The sequence below is a fragment of the Seriola lalandi genome, unplaced genomic scaffold (assembly GCF_002814215.2).
Source record: "Seriola lalandi dorsalis isolate HSWRI2012SDOR001 ecotype SW California unplaced genomic scaffold, Sedor1 jcf7180002054666, whole genome shotgun sequence".
Lineage (NCBI taxonomy): Eukaryota > Metazoa > Chordata > Actinopteri > Carangiformes > Carangidae > Seriola > Seriola lalandi.
This window is the reverse complement of record NW_019525219.1, coordinates 368811-391252: the sequence shown is the minus strand read 5'-3', so window position 1 is coordinate 391252 and position 22442 is coordinate 368811. Positions and strand designations below refer to the sequence as shown.

The following is a 22442-nucleotide window of genomic DNA, read 5'->3' as shown; positions in this document are numbered from 1 at the left end:
GGGGGGGCGTACTCCTGACCTCAGTATGTCTGAAATCATGGCTACAGTCCTGCTCCCTAATCACTGTTTCTGCACTTACTGTACATGTAAATGTTTGTACTGTGTTGTTGCAAATCTTTTGTGATGAAAGCAAAGAAAAAGGAGAGGCCTAAGTGGGGGGGAAAGTATGTAAATATCTGTACATAAGAAACACACTGTGATATTTTTGGTTTATGATGTATGTATGACTCATTAAATTTAAAGGAATAGTTTGACATTTTGGGAAACACGCTTATTGTTTTCTAGCAACAAGACTCTTAAGATGATAGGATTGATGCCACTCTTGTGTCTGTACAACAAATATGAAGCTAGAGACAGTAGTGGTTAGCTTAGCTTAGCATTAAGGTTGGGAAGAGGGGGAAACAGCTAGCTTGGCTGTGTTAAAAAGTAAATTTGCCCTAATAAAAACATTATATTTCATTTATTTATGTACAAAATCTCAGGTGTAAAAATGACAAGTTTTACTGAGGTTATATGTATTTCTTGGCCGCAGGCAGTGACTTCCTGTCACCACAGTGAGTTTTCCAGGCAAACAGGAGAAACTCCCACACATAAACCCCTATAAAACCACAATCTTTTATTTTTACTCTATGAACAGAGAAAATAAAGGAGATATTAGCTAGTGAGCTTTGGAGGTGATGATGGGTGGGGTTTGTTACATTTGAATAGAGCCAGGTTAGCTGTTTGCCCCTGTTTCCAGTCTTTATGCTAAGCTAAGCTAAATGTCTCCTGGCTCAGGCAGTTTCATATTTAATAGACAGATTTAAGATTATCAACCTTTCCGACTATAAAAGTGTCTGCTTGGGAAAATATTGAACTAATTATTTAAATGTTCAGTAAATTAGATTTTAAACAGCAATATAGCAGCAAGCAGTTATTTTCTATGTAAACATATCATGGAGTCATAGCATCTTGAGCAGAGAATGAAGCCACACCCCCTCTGTGTGTTCTGGTCTGGCCGCGCATGCGTGTTAGTGCCTGTACGTGTGCTGTTAGCATGTACGGTAGTAATCAAACAGTTGGCCCTCTCCATGTTTATAAACACACAGGGACCGCCCATGTGCAAGATGAAACAGTTGGTCAGGTGAAAGCCACCTTTTAAGATTTCCTCCATTGACGAAACCGTGTTTTTTTTGTGTATAAATGACTCTAGCAAAGATAGAGATAACACGAAAGCATAGGTGGATTGACTATGGGGCCCAACGGCTCGGCTAACAGTTCTTACCGGCTCTTGTGGCTGTTAGGAGCGGATAAGTTCAAGGCTGAATTTCTTTCCCAGTCTCATGGAGCCAATTCTCGGCTGGATTTACCGAGGTTGAGCGTCCTATGAGCTGCTAAATGGCCCAGCATGATTTGGAGCTGGCCTTTCTTCTCCTTATGTGTAAGTAACTTGATGGGTACATATCTGTTGTCATTAGTAACGGCTACAGCGGCCATGATAATGTTAGCTAACATTGCTATCGCTAGCTGGCTAACTGTAAGCATTTGGAGCATATCGCGGCAATGCTAGCGCGGGCTAACGGTTGTGGTTAGCTTGTTTTTTGTTTGTTTTCGTGTATACACGGTTACTTTAAGTTAAGCTTCTTGTTGTGTGTTTATCCGGCTTTCATTGGGCTTTGTAACACCTTGCTGACTGAGGAATTAAAGGGAGGGTGAGGGGGGTTGTGGCCGGCGGAACATTTGTTTTGGTCTGAGATGCTGTTGATCCAGTGCGGCATCTAGTGGCATTGACGATAGTCTACAGAACATTTCAAAACAGAAAAACACAGCTGGGGAATATTTGCTTCCTGTCATTTATACAACATATGTTCCATGTGTTTAATTATTGTTTGTTTGAATCCCAATAAAAGTTAAAAACCATGATAAACTGAGCATTTATTCCACAAATAAAGTACCATTACTTTTAAACTCCTCCTAACTCACCACACTGTCACGGTAACAGTGCGTACAGGCCTGTTGTAATGAATATCTGTCAGGTAACTCAACTCCTCTCTGATGTCATGAAAATGTAATTGAAACCTTGCTGAAGGCTGCAGCCATGGAGCCGACCGGATCCCCGCCTCTCACCGGACAAAAATTCCGCTAAGGGGAGAGGATCGGCTGTGGGAACATGGCGCACTTACTCTGGATTAACTTTCCTCAGGAAAAACTGTGGAGGATCGCGACATAGCACACGAGTCTCCCCATCTTAACTTCATCGGTTATTCAAAGCGCAGTAGACTCTGGATAAGCTTCAGTGAACTTCAGGGCTTGTATTGTTTTGGATGGTGGCTGAGTGTTTTCCTGTCCTGCTTCTCTGCAGCTGTGGGATGAAAGTTTGGAGCCGCTGTCGCCGGATTTAGCAGACAGAGATGGAAAAGCAAAGAACGAGGAAAGAAAAGGTAAGGCCAGTGGAAAAACCAATGACTTATTTAGTGGTTTCACAGATGTCACGATCCGCTGTTGTGATCGGTCTGGGTGGCAGTGTAACCTACGGGAGGCTGAGGAAAAAGAAAGAAAGCCCGTTTGCACAAATTCTAACAGTGTGACAGTTTACAGACAAACAGGCAGCTCACAGCTCATCATGAGTTTCCATCCTGTAGGATTTATTTTGAAACTACTGTTAGGAGATTACACACAGCTGCCATCTGATTTCTGTCAGGCTGCAGAGGAGGCTGCATGATGGGGTCACTGCAAAGCAACTTTTCCACTCCACTTCCATCTGCTTTGAAAACCCTCTTAACCCTTCACTTATGCCTGAGGATATCACCTTGTTAAGTCGGTGTTAGCTACGACTTAACAGTCAAAAGGTAGGGGTCATTTAATACAATTTAATGATTTTATTTAATTCATTAATTTGATTTAATTATAGCTGAAAAGCAGCCAAAATCAAATATATCAAACACTATCCTCATTAAATAGATTAAAAGAGTTAAAGAAGGTGAGACAAGGTTCATTCATTTGCATTTCAACTTTCAACAACAAGGTAAACTACTTTACAAAAGACTTAAAAATGCATTAAAACAAAAATATAAAAGAAACACATGCAATATAAAAAGACACATACAATAAAACAGAATAGTATAGTACAGTTACATTTATTGCATGTTGTTTATTGATAATAAGCAGTGACTAACAGGAATGCCTGAATTTCAAAGATCTGAGAGCTGGCGCAGACCTCGAATTTCCTCAGTCTTTATTCCAGAAAAAGAAGTAACCTGAAAAGCAGCAAAGTAAAAGGCATCGCGGAGGGAAGTGTGTATCAGAGGTTTAGGAACTGATTCTTTTTAGAGACTGAAATATTAGCTGAAAGTGTGTTTATCAGTATCTGTGTATGATGTTGGCCGGTGGGTGATTGACAATGTCACTGTTAAAGTTTGTCTTTTTACACCATAAACTGAAAGTGATTAGTCGACTGACAGAAAATCCAATGCCAATTATTTTGACAAATTGTTAAGTAATTTATCAATCCAAAACTTAAAGAATGAATTGGTTGCAGTTTTTCCAATTTGAACATTAGCTGCTTTTCTCTGTTTTAAATCATTGTAAATCGAATATCTTTGAGAATGGACTATTGGTTGGAAATAAACAACACACTTTGAGAAGTCATTGCAGACAACATTACATTTGTAAGACAAAGGGATTAATCAGGTTTTGAAGGAAAATAATCAGATTTATTGAGTGTTAGTTACAGCTTTAAGTATCACCATTACAAAGTTTGTCCTCCAGAGGGCAATGACAGGTTCAACTGTAAAATGTCCAGTTCGGTACAGTCAGTATTATTGATACACAACTTTCATTATCGATTAATCTGCCAGCTGTTTTTTCAGTTAATTAATTGTTTGAATGATATTAAATCTCAGAAAATACTGAAAAATTAAAGTTTCTCTGACACTGAGGTGATTTTTGAGGTTTTGAAAATGCTCGTTTAATCCAACCAACGGTTGAAAACTCCAAAATGTTCAGTTAACTATCAAATATGACAAAGAAAAGCAAATAAATATTCACATCTGAGGAGCTGAAACTAGAAGAGACCAGGGAGTTTTGCTCTAAAAAAAAAAAAAAACCTAACAATTAATTAATTACCAGAATAGTTGCAGATTAATTTTCTGTCGCTCAGCTAATCAGTTGATTGACTAATTTTCAACTCTAATCCACTGTAATATCAGTCAGGCCATAATTCTTTCATTCTGCTCATGTAGAGCCATAACACTGACTGATGCTAAAAACATGTTAACTTTAGTCTTGACCTCATACAAATGTACAATATAAATAAATCAACTTTCTTCTCAGCTAACATCATGGCGTCATATGTTGTATGTGGCTGCAGTTAATAAGAGCTTGTTGTCTCGATGCTTCACCTACAACATGACTTATATTAAAAGAACAAAGGTTCACGCTGAGGGACACAATTTCCTCCTTCAGGTATTCAGCCCCGCAGTGTAAGTCTGTGTGTGTGTGTGTGTTGTTCTCCAGGAATGTACTCCCTTTGACCTGGACTGAAAAAGGCGGCTGGGAGTAGTAAGACAGGAGACAGGGGAAGTGCGTGTGTGTGTGTGTGTGTGTGTGTGTGTGTGCGTGTGTGTGTGTGCGTGCGTGTGTGTGTGTGTGTGATATTGGAATGACTTGCACAGGATATTCATGTTGTGTTCCTGTCTTTTTTTGGTCCTTTTGTGTGTGTGTGTGTGTGTGTGTGTGTGTGTGTGTGTGTGTGTGTGTGTGTGTGTGTGTGTGTGTGTTGTAGTGCAAATACATATGTCAGCAGTGACACTTTCGATAACAAACTGTCAGTGGAAACGTCCTGCTGAGCGACGTAGTGCTGTCAACTTGTCAACTGTTTTGCATGTACATTTTGTGTGTGTGTGTGTGTGTGTGTGTGTGTGCATGTGGTAATAACTGCACCTGCAATATCAAACATCACAGACAGGTGACACAACGAATCAAATCACATCCTGATGAAGCTGACTGCACACGCATGTGGTTTGGAAAAGGACGAGTTGAGTGAAAAATACATCAACGTCCTAATTCAAATCCATGGAAGAACATTTTAAGGACTGAAATGGGCAATTTGCAGTTGTTTTCATGTAATATCTACTGGTTTTGTTCCTAGTAGAGAGAAATGCAGTCATTTCCAATGTGTTTGATGCATTTCCAATCCAAATTTTCTCTTCCTCGATATTGCTTTCATCAGCCAAACTCAACCCCCCCCCCCCCCCCCCCCCCCCAATTTAATGAAATCATTGTTTAGTGTAAAAGGAAACATGAGACCGTATCTAAATTCTGAAACGTAAAGTGTGAATGTTCATACACCATCTATTTTACGTCTGCACTAATTTTAATTACAGCCTCATAACAACAGACACACCATCGCATGCAGTTCTTATACATGTGACACACACACAGTTGTAGTGGTAGGATCACTGGTGTTGTGTTCAGACAGAGACGTTCCAAAAACAGACTGAGGTGGAAGAGGCTTCACTGAACATAATTACATGCTTCTGCACATCTTCACCATCCCACTTCACCTGTGCTTTTCTTCCATCTGTTTGCTTGTCAACCACAACCACACTGCTTAGCAACGCAGCTCCTCCACAGCGTGTTTTTAACTCCAGCTCTCTAAAGGTTCACTGAGCTGTTTTCCTTTTATTAAGCTCAAAATGTCTAAATCTAGTTTTAGATAAACTTTATAGAGTAAATCTTACGTCACCAAACTGCAAATGTTATTTTCCAGGTCTCCTCTGAAAAAGAGATTTTAATCTCAAGGGACTTCCTGCTTAAATAAAGGTTAAGTAAAAACAAAATTTCAGAATAAAGGCTTGTCTTTGCCTTCACATTTATTTATTGTGAAGCAAAAGCAGAACGCGGCGTAGTATCTACGGTAACGTAAGCATCAATGAACAGAGCTGAATGAAGACCCGTTGATGTGGAGCCATAAAGTCTTGCAGATCCATTTAATTAGGTCAGTATCAGCACTGATGCTAATCAAGTGACTCCAATCAGTGCATCTCTTGTTTTTCCTCCTTTTTTTAGTGTTCGGTGTCAGTTTGTGTGTCATCTTTATGACGCCATTTTGGCCAAGACTCACTCAAAGAAGAAGCACTGCATTCAAAATGTATTTTGAAGGAATGAAAATATACTATTCATCATACAGCAGGACATTTCAGACTATTTTATATACCGCTGTGTGGCTTGATTTATAATATTAGATAATAATTTACCAGTTTGTATTATTAATTTGAAGTTGCAAAGTAACTGTTAGTCACAGCTGGCAATATTTTGCTTCCAAAATGTACAAGTATAAAGTAGCATAAAGTGGAATTACTCAAATAAAATACAAGTACCTCAAAATCGTACTTGAGTACAGTATTGTACTATATGCTTAGGTTATTAACTCCACTCTCTCATTTTCCAGTTTTCACTTTGCCTCAGAAACGTGACTTCAGCTCTTACAAACCGTTTGCAGTTTGTGTTCAGGTGCTCCCACGCAACACCGAGGAGAGGCTTCAGCGAAGTCAGGCCTCTGTTTAGAGAACACAACAGCGTACATAACCAGCTCTGTGAAATCTGTAAAGTAAACCGTGTGATTACAAGAGTCCACACTAAACTCCCCCCACTCACTTTTCTTCATGTGCTCTATTAACTGTACTCAATAGTAATAGGCTCAGAGATTTACGCATAAGTTCCACACTCATGATATGTGGCCGTCTTTGTTTATTTCTGCAAACACAGCCCTGGTAACACGTTAAACAAGCTCTGCTTCATATCACACTCGTCATATTTGAACAAGTGTTTCATAACAACATGGCACATTCATGAATGGTGATGGCATGCTGGAGAGAACAGCTGAAAAATGAGCTCTGTCAGAAGACGGTGAATTGTGGATTGAGCAGTACTCCTCCGGGCTGTAGCTAATACCAAAAACAGCTGTTTTTAGTATTTTAGACTCAGAATATTTATATTTGATGACTCCTAATTCAAATATATAAAATAATACATGAAAAATTCAATGTTTCTCAACCAGAATTTTATTTCTCACAGTGTGGAGAAGGCTTTGAAATAATTTGTATATTTGGAAGTAAATTGTCTGTAATTTCCCTTCCAGAGACGAGACAAGACAAATCTGAGAAAGTACCTTTAATAATTTGAGTGTTTCATATCTGGAAGAATTTCCTTTGTGAAACAACTTCTAATTTAAGTTCAACTTGCAGGTAATTTAGTGGAACGACTAATTGCATAAATAACGTGAAAAACAGATCCAAGCAGAAGATTTTAAGCGTCTTTTATTTTGGATATTTTTTTAATCCATTCACTGTTGACCTCACTGTTTACAAAGGCTGTGCCAAGATCAGTGACAAAAAACACACCTAAATCTCACAATTAACAGCCTGCAGCTCCACTGTTTACAAAATGAATCACATCCCCATCTGTGAGAGACACACTTAATTAAGAATGCCATTAGGTAAACAGTGAATGTTAAATGGACTTGAGAACTCGAGATGTTATTATGTTTTGCAGCTCACTTGATGAGCCAAGATGGAGACGTTTGATGTGTTGTTTGGTCTCGTGTAAATCTGCTGTGTGTCCAATAGAAGAAATCCTACAAGTTGTTCTGGACTAAATACACTCTTTATATTACATACTGTAGTACACCTGCATGCACCTGTCCCTTTCACCTCACACAGTATCTTTGCCTCAGCTCGTTCCCTCCTCACCTCCCTTAACGTTTAAAAAATATGAAATAAACCTAAACTACACTCCAACTTTTTGTCGTCGAAATGGTACAAAAAGTAGCAGCTGTCCAGTGTTAATGTAAAATGACCCGAATCTTCACAGACTTGATGGTGTGAGACTGCCAGACATTTTTTTTTCTTGCAGTTTATTTCAAATCTATTTCCATTGCCTTTCCAAACAGCGTTATGCTCTTGCTTCTCACTCAAAGCTGTTGGATGATGCATTTGCAAGTTTTTCGGAATCCCTCCAGTCTACATATTTGAAGTGTGTATCCAAACATTTCAGTGTGTGTTTGTGTGTGTGTGTGTCAGAGAGAGAGAGAGAGAGAGAGAGAGAGAGAGAGCGGGAATAGAGAGATATAATGAAGGCCTTGGTGTAAGCTCTGGTGAAAGGACAAATTTGGAAACACCAGATCAGGGAGGGAGGCATCGGTTCAACGTTAAAGCTGCAGCGAGCTAACCTCAGTGCGCACATTTTACACAAAGTTTCAGCGGGTGTGACAGAAACGAAGGAGAAGAACAAAACCCTCATCTGACTGCCTGAGTCTCTGCCTGACTCTCCTCCTTTCTCTCTCCATCTCTCTGAGGAATTTGAGCTGTTACCACCAAGCAGGAGAGAAAAGTGCACGCAGCACTTTGGTGTCCCATTTGCCAGGAACTACACGATCATATCATGCAAATGAGGCTGCTGCAGTTTCTGTGTCGTCCTGGGCAGGATTCTGTTTGCAAGAAGATGTTTTCTTTACTTGTGTAACAGCAGCCAAAACCACAATTCATTTGTCTGTTGAAACTTATTTTTTATTTCTCATGTAATTTGATCAATCTGACCTTTTAAGTGACACGTACGCAGCCCGCTCTCATTCGCACCCAAAATGACAGGCACAAAGGGATGGATTTTTCTGAAGGTTCACCGACCCACATTATTATGTATGAAACTACCAGTCAGAATTATTTTCTACTATTTACTATTACTAATTGAAGGTGCTGGAATGATGTTCAGGACGTTCTTCCAACCCAGTTCAGATGAAACCAAGCCTACTTCCGTATGACGAAGACCGAGGCCCAGTTTCCAAACTAGTCAAACAGTACTGATGATTATACAACATACAACACCAACATCTACAAAATTACATGAAATAAAACCATAAAAATTTAAACAAATTTCAAATAATATAAGAATTAAGTGTGGAATTAATCTTCTGGTTGTTTTGGTTGTGACGTTTGTGAAAAGTAAAAATAAATTGGTGAAAATATCAAATTCTCCTAGAATCGACCAATTATCCAAGAACCAAAGATATTGATTTTACAATGATATAAGACGGAGAAAAGCAGAAAATCCTCAGATATGAGAAGCTGGAACAAGGAAATCTTTTTGAATGAAGTAACATTTAACCAGTCTCTCCTCTCCCTCCCCTTCTGCTCCCCAGTTCTCCCTGTTTGGTTCTCGCTCCACCAGCAGGACCACCAACCCTCCTTCGTCATCCTCCTCCTCTTCCTCCCCTGTGATGCCTTCAGCCCCGACGTTGAAAAGGACAGAGCGACCGTCCGGCTGCACCCCCCCCGGCCTGAGCAAAGCGGAGTTCCTGGAGCGCGTGCGTCGCAGTAACCAGGCCTGCCAGCAGGGGGAGTACGCCCTGGCTGTGCGTCTGTACAGCGAGGCCCTGACTGCTGACCCCCAAAACTGCATCCTGTACAGTAACCGCTCGGCCGCCTATCTCAGACTGGGTCAGTACAGCACGGCTCTGGACGACGCGGTCAAAGCACGTGTCATCAATCCCAAATGGCCCAAGGTAAGAGCTTTGACCCCTTGTTGCTAAATCACACAGCGTGATGAAGGCACCGCAGCTAAGAGTGGGGAATGGGTTTTATGGAGCAGAAGAGTGGATGTGTCCATTAAGTAGATGGTTAGATGGATGTGTGATGGATGTTTGAATGGGTTCTTCACTTGCCTGCCTCTCAAAATCATCTCATTAAAGCTACATCTACTGTACGTCTACATGGAGCAGAGGGAATACAGCTAATTATAAACCTTTATAATCAATATGTTACCCTCTCTGTTGGCTTCCTCTCTGTTTGTCAGGAGTTCATGTACAGGTCAGCATGTTGAAGTATCTTTGATCACCTGTTGCTGGAAATAATCACAGCTTTTCTTTCCTGTGGTTTTGCCAAGTTAGAGCCGACAATCTTTAACTGGCTGCACAGAAAGAAGCAAGTCCTCATTTCCCCTCTCTCCATCCCAGATCCTGTCAGACAGCTTGTTTGGCTAAACTTTTGATTGTTACCGGTGTACGGCAGCTGAACACAAGCCTGCTATTTAGCCGCTGCGGTCCCCATGTTGTGCCTTTAGAGCGTAATGTAAAGCTTGTGCCGTACAGTCTTTCTTTGTTTGATGAGTGCGTTTGAAAAGGACAGCGTACACATTTAACTCAGCATAATGAGATATCCCTGTAAATATGCTGGTGTTGGCAGACGCAGTGTGATGACAGTGACGGAGCCAAACAAGGAGACGGTGTTGGTGCTGATGTAAGAGTGTGTCAGTGTGTTCTCTAACCGTACATCATCAGAGAGAGATGTAAGGTTGGGCGATATAAAAATATAGACTGAAGTTTCTCAACTTTCAGTTTGTCATGCTGTGGTATCATCTCTGGTCGTATTACAGAGACGAACAGCTGGAGGTAAACATTGCATGTGTCATCATGGCCGCCACTTCTTCTTGTGTTGTTGCTGTGGGCACTTTCACGTCATGGGAGGCTGCAGAGGCAACGCACATAAAGAAAAACCTCGATTCTATAACATGATTTCAGTTAAACTCATGGGTTATGTTTGATTCAATAACATGTAATATTCTTGATTTTTGATTTTGTATATTAATGCTTTCAAGCTAGCAAGCAGCTTGTACGTTAGCAAACACATAAACAACAGCGTTCTTGAGGAGTTTACGTGACTTTTGGACCAAACAAACTTCATGTTTGTTTGTATCTGTAACCTCAGGGGCATTTAGGTCGTACAATAGTGGAATTCCAGAAAGTGCAGTTGATGGTTTTTCTAATTCCCGCCGCTGCCTCGCTTTCTCTTTGGTTGTTTTTTTTGGAAACTGCCGAGGACCTCCTCATTTACATAAAATTTAAATATTCCAACTTTCAACTCCTTTCTTTTCATGTATCTCTAGTCGGTTTCTTGTTGCCTGTTTTCTCAGAATCCTCTTTTCTCATAGAAAATGAATGCAGACTTGCTGTATTGCATCATACAGAGGTGTTTCACTTATTTAGCCTCCCCTCATTGATATATTATAGATACCGCGATAGAGCATTTTTATCTTCAACGCCTGTGAAGTTTCATGACTATATGGTTTTAATTTCCAGTGGTGTGAGGCAGGTTCAGTGACGTGTGAGAGAGAATGAGTCGTATTAAAAAGTGCAGTGTTTCACATTTCCGCCACATTTAGCAGATAAACGAACGTCTGGAAACTGCATCAGGTTCTTCTCCTTCACACTTGAAGTGGCCCTTTACATCCACCGACACAGTCAGCAGCGAGGGGAGAAGTGAAGGATGGCGAGGGCTCGGAGAGTCTTTGAAAGCCATTCAGAGCGGGGAAGCAGGCAGGCATGAGACAGGGTTTGCCAGGCTGCCTCTGTCTGGACGACTGGGGCCCGGCCAGCTCGACTCGGCTTCCTTTCTCTGTGAGAGAGAATGGACGGAAGTGGTGTTTGGGTGTGTATATGTCAGTGTGTTTGTGTGTGTGTGTGTGTGTGTGTGTGTGTGTGTGTGTGAGACAGAGCTTCGCACGGCTGTTATTTTGTTTTTGAAACCCTGGCTAGGCCTTGGCCTGAGTTTGGCACTTAAAGACAATAACAGAAGCAGCATTCCTTTGTGTGTGTGTGTGTGTGTGTGTGTTTGTGTGTGTGGGTGTGTGTGTGTGTTTGTGTGTGTGGGTGTGTGTGTGTGTGTGTGTTTGTGTGGCTTGTATAGTGGCGGTGTCATAGCAGTGAGCTTGCTGCAGCATTCACCGTGGGTCAAAGGCAAGGTCAAGACTAATGAACTACCAATAAGAGAGAGTCTCTCTGAGAGCGACGTTTACTTCTGCTTCACTTCTCTCTTTCTGCTCTTCAGCCGGCCGGCTTCGCTCTCCTCTCTTTTCTTCTCTCCTTTTCTGTTCTACCTCCCACAGTTTGTCCCATTGCTGCCCCTGTCGACTTCTCTGTTGGCACAACAGTCTCAAACACACACTCACTGTATCGCAGGCACACACACACACACACACACACACACACACACGGTCATGGGAACAGAGGGGTGTAACTGGTCAAAAGTCGCATATGTTTGTGTGCTTATCTGGATAACAACATAGTTCAGAATGACAAAACTTCTTTGCATTTTGATGGTGTTTTCATGTTGTTTTTGTGCAGCTTTATCTTTTCTGTCGTTGCATTCAGCGCAAAGCTTTTTGAGAAAGCCTTTTGTTCCTTTGTGATTCAAATGAAGTCAGTTCACTGAAGTAAAACTGCTGCAGGAGCGAAAGCCTTTCTCTCTCTCCGACAGACCTGACTGTTTTGTGTATGAATGTTTGCTGTCAGCCGCGCACTCGCTCTGTGTGTTTTTTTGTTAAGTTGTTAGGTACTTTCAAAAAGCCTTTTTACCGCCACACAGGTGCATTTATTCAGATTCCTAAGCCTTTAGCAGTCTGGGAAACTCTTGCTTCTGCACACAAACTGCTTCACTCTTTGGTCCCACAAATAAAGACGTCTGTTTGGGCCTCTCATGTCCGAGAAAAGAGGCACAACAGCAGATGGATGGCACCAGATCTGCTTCAAGATAAAGTAGCGTGTCCGAGTTCGCTCCGTTTTTGGACAATTCACCCTCAGCCACAAATTTAAGGACAGGGTGACCAAAAGTTAGAGATTGTTAAAAACAATATTGCTTATTTACACATTGTGTTGACACAGATTAACATTGTCATTTATTTGTAGTCATGTTTGTGTCCACACCATCAATTTAAGTCTCATATTCACCCTCAGTTTCTGGTCCCCACCAACTCAGAAGACGTTAAAAGATTCGGGTGATATTTCTCTGTGGGTTCATCACTGCGAGATGATGATGATGATGATGAAGACCGTGTGAAGCAGTCGAAAGCTCCAGAGCAGCTCCTAAATGGACCTTGTGTAGAGATTGCTCCTTACCAAGAACATTAAGCTGATAACTAGCCATGAAAAACAGATTTGGTTTTATGTCTCCAGGTTTTAACATGGCTCAAATTTTGAAAGCCGAAATAATTAGTGGATTAATTGATTAGTCAATGAACAGAAAATTAATCAATGACTTTCAATCAGTTGTTTTTTATGTTTCAAGGAAAAAATGCCCAAAATTTGATGGTTCCAGTGTCTCAAATCTGAGTATTAGTTTTACATCACTGTACATAGAACATCTTTGACTTTTTCACTGTTGTTCCAACAAAATTAGACATTTGAAGATGTCATCTTCGACTCTTCTCACAATTTTCCTAATTTTATTTACATTAATAGAGCAAAAAAACATTAATAACTTCATCAAGGAAGTAATAGTCAGAGTATTTGATGTTGTGAATACTTGTGAGTTGCTGTTTTTGGTTGCTCAGGTTGATTCACAAACCTCTCTGGGAACAGTTTTCATCATACGTCTACAGAAGAAACAGCCCCAGTGAAAACAGGGACGCCATTTTTGGAAAGAGAAAATGATGTTGAATTTCTTTCACCTTCATTACACCGGAGTAGAGACAGAAATCTCAGAGACAAATAAATCAAAATCTTAACAATCTGAACGGCTCGACTCTTTGTAGAAGTAAACGAGAGGAAGTTTTTTTTTCTGTAAGTTGGGTGAAGTGGGCCTTTAATCGTGTGGCCTGTCCTAAACTGTTCCTGAATATTCTGCTGTGGGAGTTGTAGCTGGAATCAGTGCAGATGATCAGTAAACGACGACGGGCTCTCCGCTCTGAAGTGGAAGCCAACCAGATGGCAGCCAGCTACGCCTGTTTACGCAGAAGGCCGCGGAGCTGGCCCCGCACCGCTCAGGCTTCCCCTGTCATTAAGAAACTACTCTGTAACCACATGCTGCTAAAATATTACTGACATACGGGCGGAGAAAGCACAGAGTCCCGTCCCTTTAAGTGGGACTCGGGGGCCTAAAATGGCCGGTTTGGGAAGGTTCTCCACATGACAGAGTTTACATTGTAATGTGATTTAAAGAAGTGAAAAGATTCAGTGTGCTCAGGTTTGGGTTTCTCCCTGGTCGGACGAATTTAAGACCCCATGACTTGAGAGGGACTCTGACGATCTGATTGTAATGTTCTCTGGAGAGTTTGTGCTACATCCGAAATTGTGTCATTGAGAACTCAGTCTGGGTCAGTAGGGTAATCCAGGACTTACTGCAGACCATGTGAGCAGAGTAAGTTTCCAACAGGGAGATATTTCACTTTGTCTGCTCCACTTCGGCTTTTGTGCATGTGCCCGTTGGATTTAGTTGTTTTTGTATGTTCTCTTCAGAACTCTTCAAATCAGCCTCAAACAACTCAGAGCTGCAGTTATTAGTCTCTCACGCAGTTGTCAACTATTTCGATAATTGATCGATTGTTTGAGTCACTTTTGAAGCAACAAAATGACAAAAATCTGTCTGTGCCAGCCTCTTAAATGTGGGTTTATTGTCTGCTTTCATTGTAAACTGAATCTCTTTGGGTTTTAACTGTTTCTCGGACAAAGAACGAGCAATTTGAAGACGTCGCTTTGAGCTCTGGGATGCAAGAATGAACTGTTTTATCAATTAGCCAATTGTGATGCAGATGTGAAGATTTTATATCATTTTAAATTGAATATCTTTGGGGTTTGGACTGTTAGTTGGATAAAATAAGACATTTGTAAATGTCATCTTGGGCTCTAGTTATTTTCTGACATTTTATAGACCAAACAATCAATCAGTTAATCAAAAAACAAACAAAATCAAGCGGTTAATATATAACAAAAGTAATAGTTAGTTGCAGCCCTGCAGGAAGAAAATCTGATTCAGATCACTTTTCTTGATTTCACCCTGTAATTAGCTCCAAATGTCTTCTACGTCTTTCCAGGAAACTTTGCAGACGTTTTCAGGATCTGCAAAATAAATCATTACCAAATCTGTTATAATGAGTCACATTGAAATGAAAAGGATGTGTTTCCGATGCAGCCACTAGAGTGCAGCACTGGTGCACCGGGGGAACGGCCTGGTCACAACCACGGGGAGCTCAAACACAACTTTTCCTTTTTAACCCCCCCCCCCCCCCCCCCCCCCCCATGACCCACATCACATGAGGCTTTGCAGCTCACAGGCATGCACAATCCATGTGATCCAAGCCCGGCTAAAAGGCTGTCCGACGCCGCAGAGATAGGATACTGTGTTTGCTTTAATAGCTGCTCCGTCACCTCTTGTGGAGGGGAAGTGTGTTAATTGTTCTTTAAGTGTCTGGGTTTTTATAATCACTCTGCATTCTCTCTCCCGTTTTCTTCTTCACTTCTTTTCCTACACCTTATCGCTCCCATTAACAGCAGCAGCAGCAGCAGGGCCAGATGTGCTGCACCTCACAGCTTCTCATCTGTAAGTGAATTTGATAACATGGAGAAACGTGAACATCAGCAAATAACCTGCTGCTCGCTCTTTCACACACACACACACACACACACACACAAACACACCCAGACTTGCACTACCTCTCGCCTGCAGAGTGTAATGAGTTTTGATTTTGCCTAGAAGTGGAGCCTAATTGTCTGGTATCAATCGAGAGATACGCTCCTACCTCTCTGCTTGCAGTGTTGGTTCATACGCTGCTGTAAGACATCTGCTCACACACAGCCAGACTTGACCAAACTCTGCTGTCTCAGCAACCGTCCTACTGGAATCTCTCTCTCTCTTTTCTTTTTTTTCCCTTCTTTATCCTCCCTCTGCGTACATCTCTCTTGCTCACAGTCTGGTGCCTCGCCTGTCCGTGCAAACAGAACTGCAGAGGAAGGAGAAAAGATAACAGCAGTGGGAGATAATGAAAGAGAGACTTGAAGACGGTGTGGTGTGACCGCTGTCGGAGTGTGAATGAGTGAAAATGAACGTCACACGATAAGGATTTATGTCCCGGCTTCGAACACCAAATGACCAGAGCACAAGCAGAATTTAAATCAGGGTAAACAGTTGGTCCGACTGTACATGATTCTCACCCTGTCGGACGTTGTTGAGGCGACGTCCTTTACTTTGATGAGAACGAGATGTAAATGTTGTTCGGTATTAGCATCAAAGAACATTATGTAAGTAGCATTTGAGCTTCAGCCAGGAAACATGATGCAGATATAATGTTTACCATGTTCACCATCTTAGTTCCACGCATTAACATGCTAATATTTGCTAATTAGCAGTAAGTGGGAGGCCAATGATTAAAGCATTGGATTAATTGAGATGATCTGGACCTGCACCAAATTGAACAAGGTCATAGATTTCAACACCATTCGTGTCTGGTTTTTATTAAGATCAAGAGAAATGTTGAAAAATACCTGCACAATATCACTATGTTTAAGAAAACTGATTAAAAACAAGCAAATAAAGCAACAAACACACAGAGGATAAAAATAAGGTCCAAGTTGTGACAAACCAGAATGATCCTTTAACTGCTGCATGTTTTCACTGAGCCCACTGGTCCCTCATCGCTGCATATAGCTCCATGCTTTACTTTGGGACTTGTCGTCCTTGACGTCGGTCTTGGGATTTCTCGGTTACCCCTCAGTGCTTTTGGAACAGAGCGGCCTCTGAGTAATAAACCTGAAGGAAGAAAAAACAGAAAGAAGAGAGGAGAGATAAACAGCAGGGGGAATGACTCACTAATAATGGGCTGTATGTTGCTATTTCAAGACAGAGGTTGAGGTTAATGAACAATCACGTATTTGGGACTCCTGTGATGTCTGTGTGGGTGTCGGTGGAGGCGGGAGAGGTTGGGTTTGAGCTTCAAAGAGTTTTTGGGAATGTGATGGGAGTGTGTGTAACACAAGCAGGGTTCACATCCTGGCTTACGGTCTTCCTTTTTATGAGGCACACTTAAAATAATGAAACGGCGGCATAAATCTGACAAGCCTGTCAATCTTGTTGTTTATCAACTGGACTCTTCATCTCATCACAATGGTATAAAAGCATCACGATTACAACATTATCCCACTGTGTCCACCAGGAGAACAGCACATCAGCACCGTGATCATTCAAACTGATTGAGAGGTCGCTGGCAGTGATGAATAAGAGCAGTGTAAGTTCTATAAACTGCACTTTTTAGAAAGTAGTGTAGTGGAGCAGGTATGAGGGTACAAGCGTCAATGCAGATCATGATGTAAGTAGCAATGCTAGCATGCTAGCTAGATTATCACCAAGGTTCGGGTTTGATCCAGTCACCAAAATGACCAAGTCACAAAAATGAAGCTTTGCAAACAACAGCAAGTGATTTTTCAGGCTACATATACAATACTGTTCTACCCCCTGATTGGTGGAGGGTACACCTGCAGCCCAAGAGGTAGACCTACAGGCTTTACTCAGGCTATAATATAATGTTAAGATAAAATATAATATTTATCTGTCATAAAGTATCAGGTTTCAGTGTTTTTGGATCAGACTGTTAATTTGAAAAGTCCAAATCAACCAATTAAATAAAAAATTTCATTATAAAATGCTATTTCTGCTATTATAGTGACATGTACATCGTTACTCGACTCCCTCAAGATGACCCCTGCTAACATGCTGCTGTTAGCATTTAGCTCAAAGCACTGAGCCACGAGCATGACTGTGGCCTCTTGCTGGACGACAGGGGATGTCTCTGGCTGTAAAACTAAATGTGTGAATTCAGGAGTGGCTCAGTGACGAGTAAAACTGAGCTTTAACTTGAATTTGTTGTTGGTTTTGGTTTTCTTATGGGATTTGTTGACAATGAAAATAAAAAAAAGATCCTTTTAAAATGACGTCTTCAGAAGTGTTTCCAGTACGACCACCTTGGAGACCGCTGGGGTAGATCCAGAACATAAAGAAACTGTATCCCTGTGGCTCTTTATCTAGATCCTGGGATGCCACTGAGTTGAAAGTAGGTTTTCTAGGTCAGCTTCTAACTGATTAGAACTTTTGCATCAGTCTTTTTTTTTTTATCTTATTTTTCTGCTGTAAGCGAACTATCTTGGCACCATGTTCTTCTCCCCTCACTCTATTTATGCTTCACGCACCGTGCTCATGTTCCACTACAACTAAAATGAGAGATATCTTCTGTCAGTTTGCCTCCAGATCTGCGTGGATGCCCCCTCATGTTGTCCTGTATTAAACGGACTTGTTGCAGTGCTTCATGTCGCTGAGCGGACCGGCCTGTCACTATGGCAACAGTGGTTCAAATTATGGATTATCTTTTTCTTGTGTGAAATTGTTCTCAGGATTTATAAACTCAGATGACTAGTGTGTGGTAGTGTGTGTGTGTGTGTGTGTGTGTGTGTGTGTGTGTGTGTGTGTGTGTGTGTGTGTGTGTGTGTGTGGGGCTGATATCTTTTATTACAGAGCATAAAGGTCTAAGGAGAAGAAAATCACTTGAAACATGAAATTCAAAATTGTGGATTTTGTGCTTAGTTGCCTCCCAAAGGAGACGACGCTCATTTGGTTCGTGCAGTAAATAATCTATCTGGCTTTTACAGAGCGGTGAAGTGAGAGGCCACGCTGGCTTTGTTCTCATTCTGTGTTCCTGTTTATCCTCAGTGTTACTGCGCACAGAAACACTCGGCTCTCTGAGATAATGTTATTATCACATAAGGTTTATTTTAAGGTCACCAGGTTTCATCATTTCAGTTTTTTCTTCCAAATCAGGTTTAGAGCTGCAACAATTAGTCGATTATTGACAATTATGCATAAATTTTCAAGCACAAATGTCAAACTTTCATTTGTTTCAGCCTCTGAAATGTGAGACTCTGATGCCTTTTCTTCTCTTACATTACAGATATCTCAGGATTTTAGACTGTTAAAACAAGGAACAAGGCTCAAGAAAACTATAGAGATGAGCCCACAGGTCGTCTGTGCAGCAGGTTGTTATGACCCATAGTTACGTTTTGTTGCTAGGCGACATCAAGTGGTCGTAGTAATTATGACAGGAGCAAAGGGGGAAAGTGCGGTGACCGTAGAATGAACCTTATATGAGGAGGTGGTGGACGGATGAATATGACACGTGAGAGCGTTGTTCGATTCCCGTGTGAAACCGGCAGTTTACGTTGTTTCTATTATCCGTGAACGTTGTTCGACAAAGTTAACCACGTTGTCATTATTGTAACCATGACGACAAAGATCGTCTATTGTTGAGGAAGTACTTATTTTAACTCGAATAGCTGTCTTAAAACCTAAACCTAACCAACCCGTGACTGTTATTGTGGTAACCATGGTGACGAAGCTAGGTAGGCTGCTCTCGGTACAGAGTGCGTGTTTGTTATTGTTACCATGACAACCAAGGTCCGGTACACCTGCTGACATCAGGAGACACTCCTGTGGGTCGTACCGGAGGGTTGAAAAAGAACGACCTGTGTGTTTGTTCACTGGCTGGATTTTTCACTGGCGTCTGATGTTTCGTAGATCGACTGATTAATTGATTAATCAAGACAATAATCAGCAGATTAGGATTTTGAATGAGGGGCGTTGTCACTGTGGTATCTCTGTAGTTACTGAAGTGAAAGATCTCAGTACTTCCTGCGTCTCTGGAGTCACGTGACAAAATGAGGCTTTAACTTCAGGAACCAGGAACGCCCCAAAAATCAGACCATGAAGAGAGAGAGAGAAAAGACAAGAAAGCTCCTCATCACCATCGAAGTCGATCGTTGTGTACCATTTAAACCAAACATAATAACAGGCTCATCTGTTTGGCAGGGCCCCGGCGACTCTGTGCCAGGCTGCCGGGCTCGCCAGCTCCACCAGGCATATGTGCCACCAACTGTCTGTCTGAGCGCCGGGTCTCGCTTCCACACAGGGTTTCAATAACAACAGAAATCTACGTGAGCCTGTTTGTTCTTTATCCTAACAGAAGAACGGTCGAGGGCTCACTCGACACAATACGCCGGCATCAAAGGATTAATGAACGCAGCACTCAGCAGTTTCACAATCAGATAGGGGTTAATTCTCTCTTGTATGTCCCAGCTTATCTTTAACCCAAAAATGAAATTACATATTCATGAGTTTAAGTGAAACTCTTGAAAAGCTGCATGTGCTTTTTTTTCTTCTTTTTTTTCCCACTTAAGCGTAACAGCAGGGGGAATTATCTGACCGAAATAAGTAATCAAATATGCAGCTTTCACATGTTCAGGTCTCCTCCAGAGAGACGGATTACACTGAGAAATGAATGCAGAACATTTACTTTACGAGTTATGTTTAGCTGTCTCTGGCGTGTTTCATGTATATCATCTGTCATTAATTAATTTGCCAGTTATTTTCTTTGTTAATCATTTGATCAGATGATAATGTCCTAAAGCCCAAAGTGATGAAGCAAATTTCTTGTTTTCAGTCCGAAACCCTGAAAATATTCAGGTTACTGTCACATGACTGTCCAGCGGCGACAACGTGACACTTCCTGTCATTGGCTTCTCACAGTGATTGACCTTAATACATTTTAATGCTTTTAAAGATCATTTTAAAACATTAATTATACATATGTATTTTTTATAATTATTTTTTTCTCACCAAAATTGTACTGCTTTGCTAATGATTCGTTGGTCCACTTGTAATACCGTCTCGGCCCAGCAGTGGGTCGCGGCCCACAGGTTGGGAACCACTGCAATAGACTAATAATATGAATAATAGTTATTTGCAGCCCTGTAGTGTTGACAGTGAATGAACGCTTCGTGCTCTCTGTAATCTGCTGTTAATTGGTGAATAACACGCTTCGTGCCAAAGGTGTGAATTTCTCAGACATGTTATCAGCACCTTCTCCTCTCTGACGCTCTGCTCCTGTTACATCCAGAGGAGGAGGAGGAGGAGGAGGAGGAGGAGGAGGAGGAGGAGAGGAGTGTTATGTCAGCTGGCTAAATATGACCTTCACAAGTGTCCCGAGGGACCAGAGTGGGCTCAGTGTACAGCTCTCCACTAACACGCCTGTCAGGTACACCTTAGTAATATAGTCGAATATCAGAAGAGCTGAGGTTACCAGGTGTGTGTGTGTGTGTGTGTGTGTGTGTGTGTGTGTGTGTGTGTGTGTGTGTGTGTGTGTGTGTGTGTTGGGCCACTGGTGCACAAGATCAATATGATTCCACCCATGTTGTTGACTCCAGGATGACCTGTGTACAGTGAGACTCAAATGTCTTAAAGGACAATTACCTCCTGACATCCACATCATCACTACACACACACACACACACACACACACACAAACACACACACACACAGTACACCTGTAAAGTATCTCAGCTGCATTTATGATGAACTTGCTGCTGTCGTCTTTATCCACAACATCTCTGTGTAGAATAAACAGAAGAAGAAGAAGAGAATCAGAAGGGTCACAGAGGAGGACCAGCTTTTATTACTCAAACTGAACATTATCAAAGGAAACCGTGGTAACCCTGTAAGGCGACATGAGCTCCAGAAAGTTTGTGCTGTAAAACTTTGCTCTGAAGAAACGGAGAGAAAGGAGATTGATTTCAACATAATTTAAACTTCTTTGAAATGATGAAAAAGAGAAACCACTCCAGCTGAAGCATCATGAAAAAGTCTCTTTTAACTTCTCTTTATCTTAGTGTCCATGTTCATTTACATCTTTACTTCTAATATGATACAGCCAGGAAAACCTTCATGGATCCTGCATCCACTCTCGGTTCCACTGACGCAGCTATAATCAATCATTTTATATAAACAATGAGTCAAATGACAGAGAATTATCCCCGTGTCTGCGGCTCCCCTCAGCTGTGAGGCCTGTTCAGTGTCTTTCAGCTCATTGTTTTGGATTCGGTTCACTCTCTGTGCTTCATCAGCGTTGCTTTTCAGAATAAAAGTGATAAAAAAGCCGCAGTACACAACGTGATTTAGACCAAAACAGAACTACCCATTGATATTGATATAACATTTAGTCTTAAATCCATCCCTTAATTTATACCTTAAAAAGGCCTTAATTTGGGTTTTCCAATAGAAAACCGTGTAACTGTGTATATAAGCCATTAAAATACCTTAATTTATTACAATCCATTAATTTATACATTAATAATCTCCATGATTGGAGTAAACCCTTCAATTAGCACCTTAATTGACAAATGAAGGTCCTTTTAAGGCACTGATTAAATGTACTTATGTTACTTTAAGTTGTTTTTACACTAAAATCTTTAATGATCCATTAATTGCCCCAAATTTGAGGTGTAATTACCTGGGTGTGGTTTGGAATTCAAATCCCTGAAAATATCATAATTTCGAGGGTTTTTAGACTTTACAACTCCAGTTAATTAATGTAACCATGAATTGACCCCAAATTTGAGACGTAAATACCTGAACACTGTTTGAAAAACGTATTCCTTATAATATCATGTTATCAGAGGCGTCTTTTCTTCTCTTTCACAGTCAGAGCTGTTGTGTTGTGGACCTTGAACTTATAACCTGAGGGGTTTATCATCTTGTTAACCAATCACTGTTCAATACTGTCAGTGGTGCAGAGGTGTTGCCCCCTCGCCCCCCTCTCCCCCC

At 41.3% G+C, this 22442-nt stretch overlaps 1 protein-coding gene across 1 annotated transcript in view; it reads left to right on the top strand.

Annotated features, from left to right (window-relative positions):
- The first annotated feature begins 2117 nt into the window (after positions 1-2117).
- Positions 2118-22442, top strand: part of ttc28 (tetratricopeptide repeat domain 28) — a 108401-nt gene continuing 88076 nt past the window's right edge. Inside the window, exons 1-2 of the mRNA XM_023421195.2 lie at positions 2118-2420; positions 9176-9538. Of these exons, the coding sequence (XP_023276963.1) occupies positions 2391-2420; positions 9176-9538 (393 nt within the window). The 5' untranslated portion in view covers positions 2118-2390. The remainder of the gene's footprint in view (positions 2421-9175; positions 9539-22442) is intronic.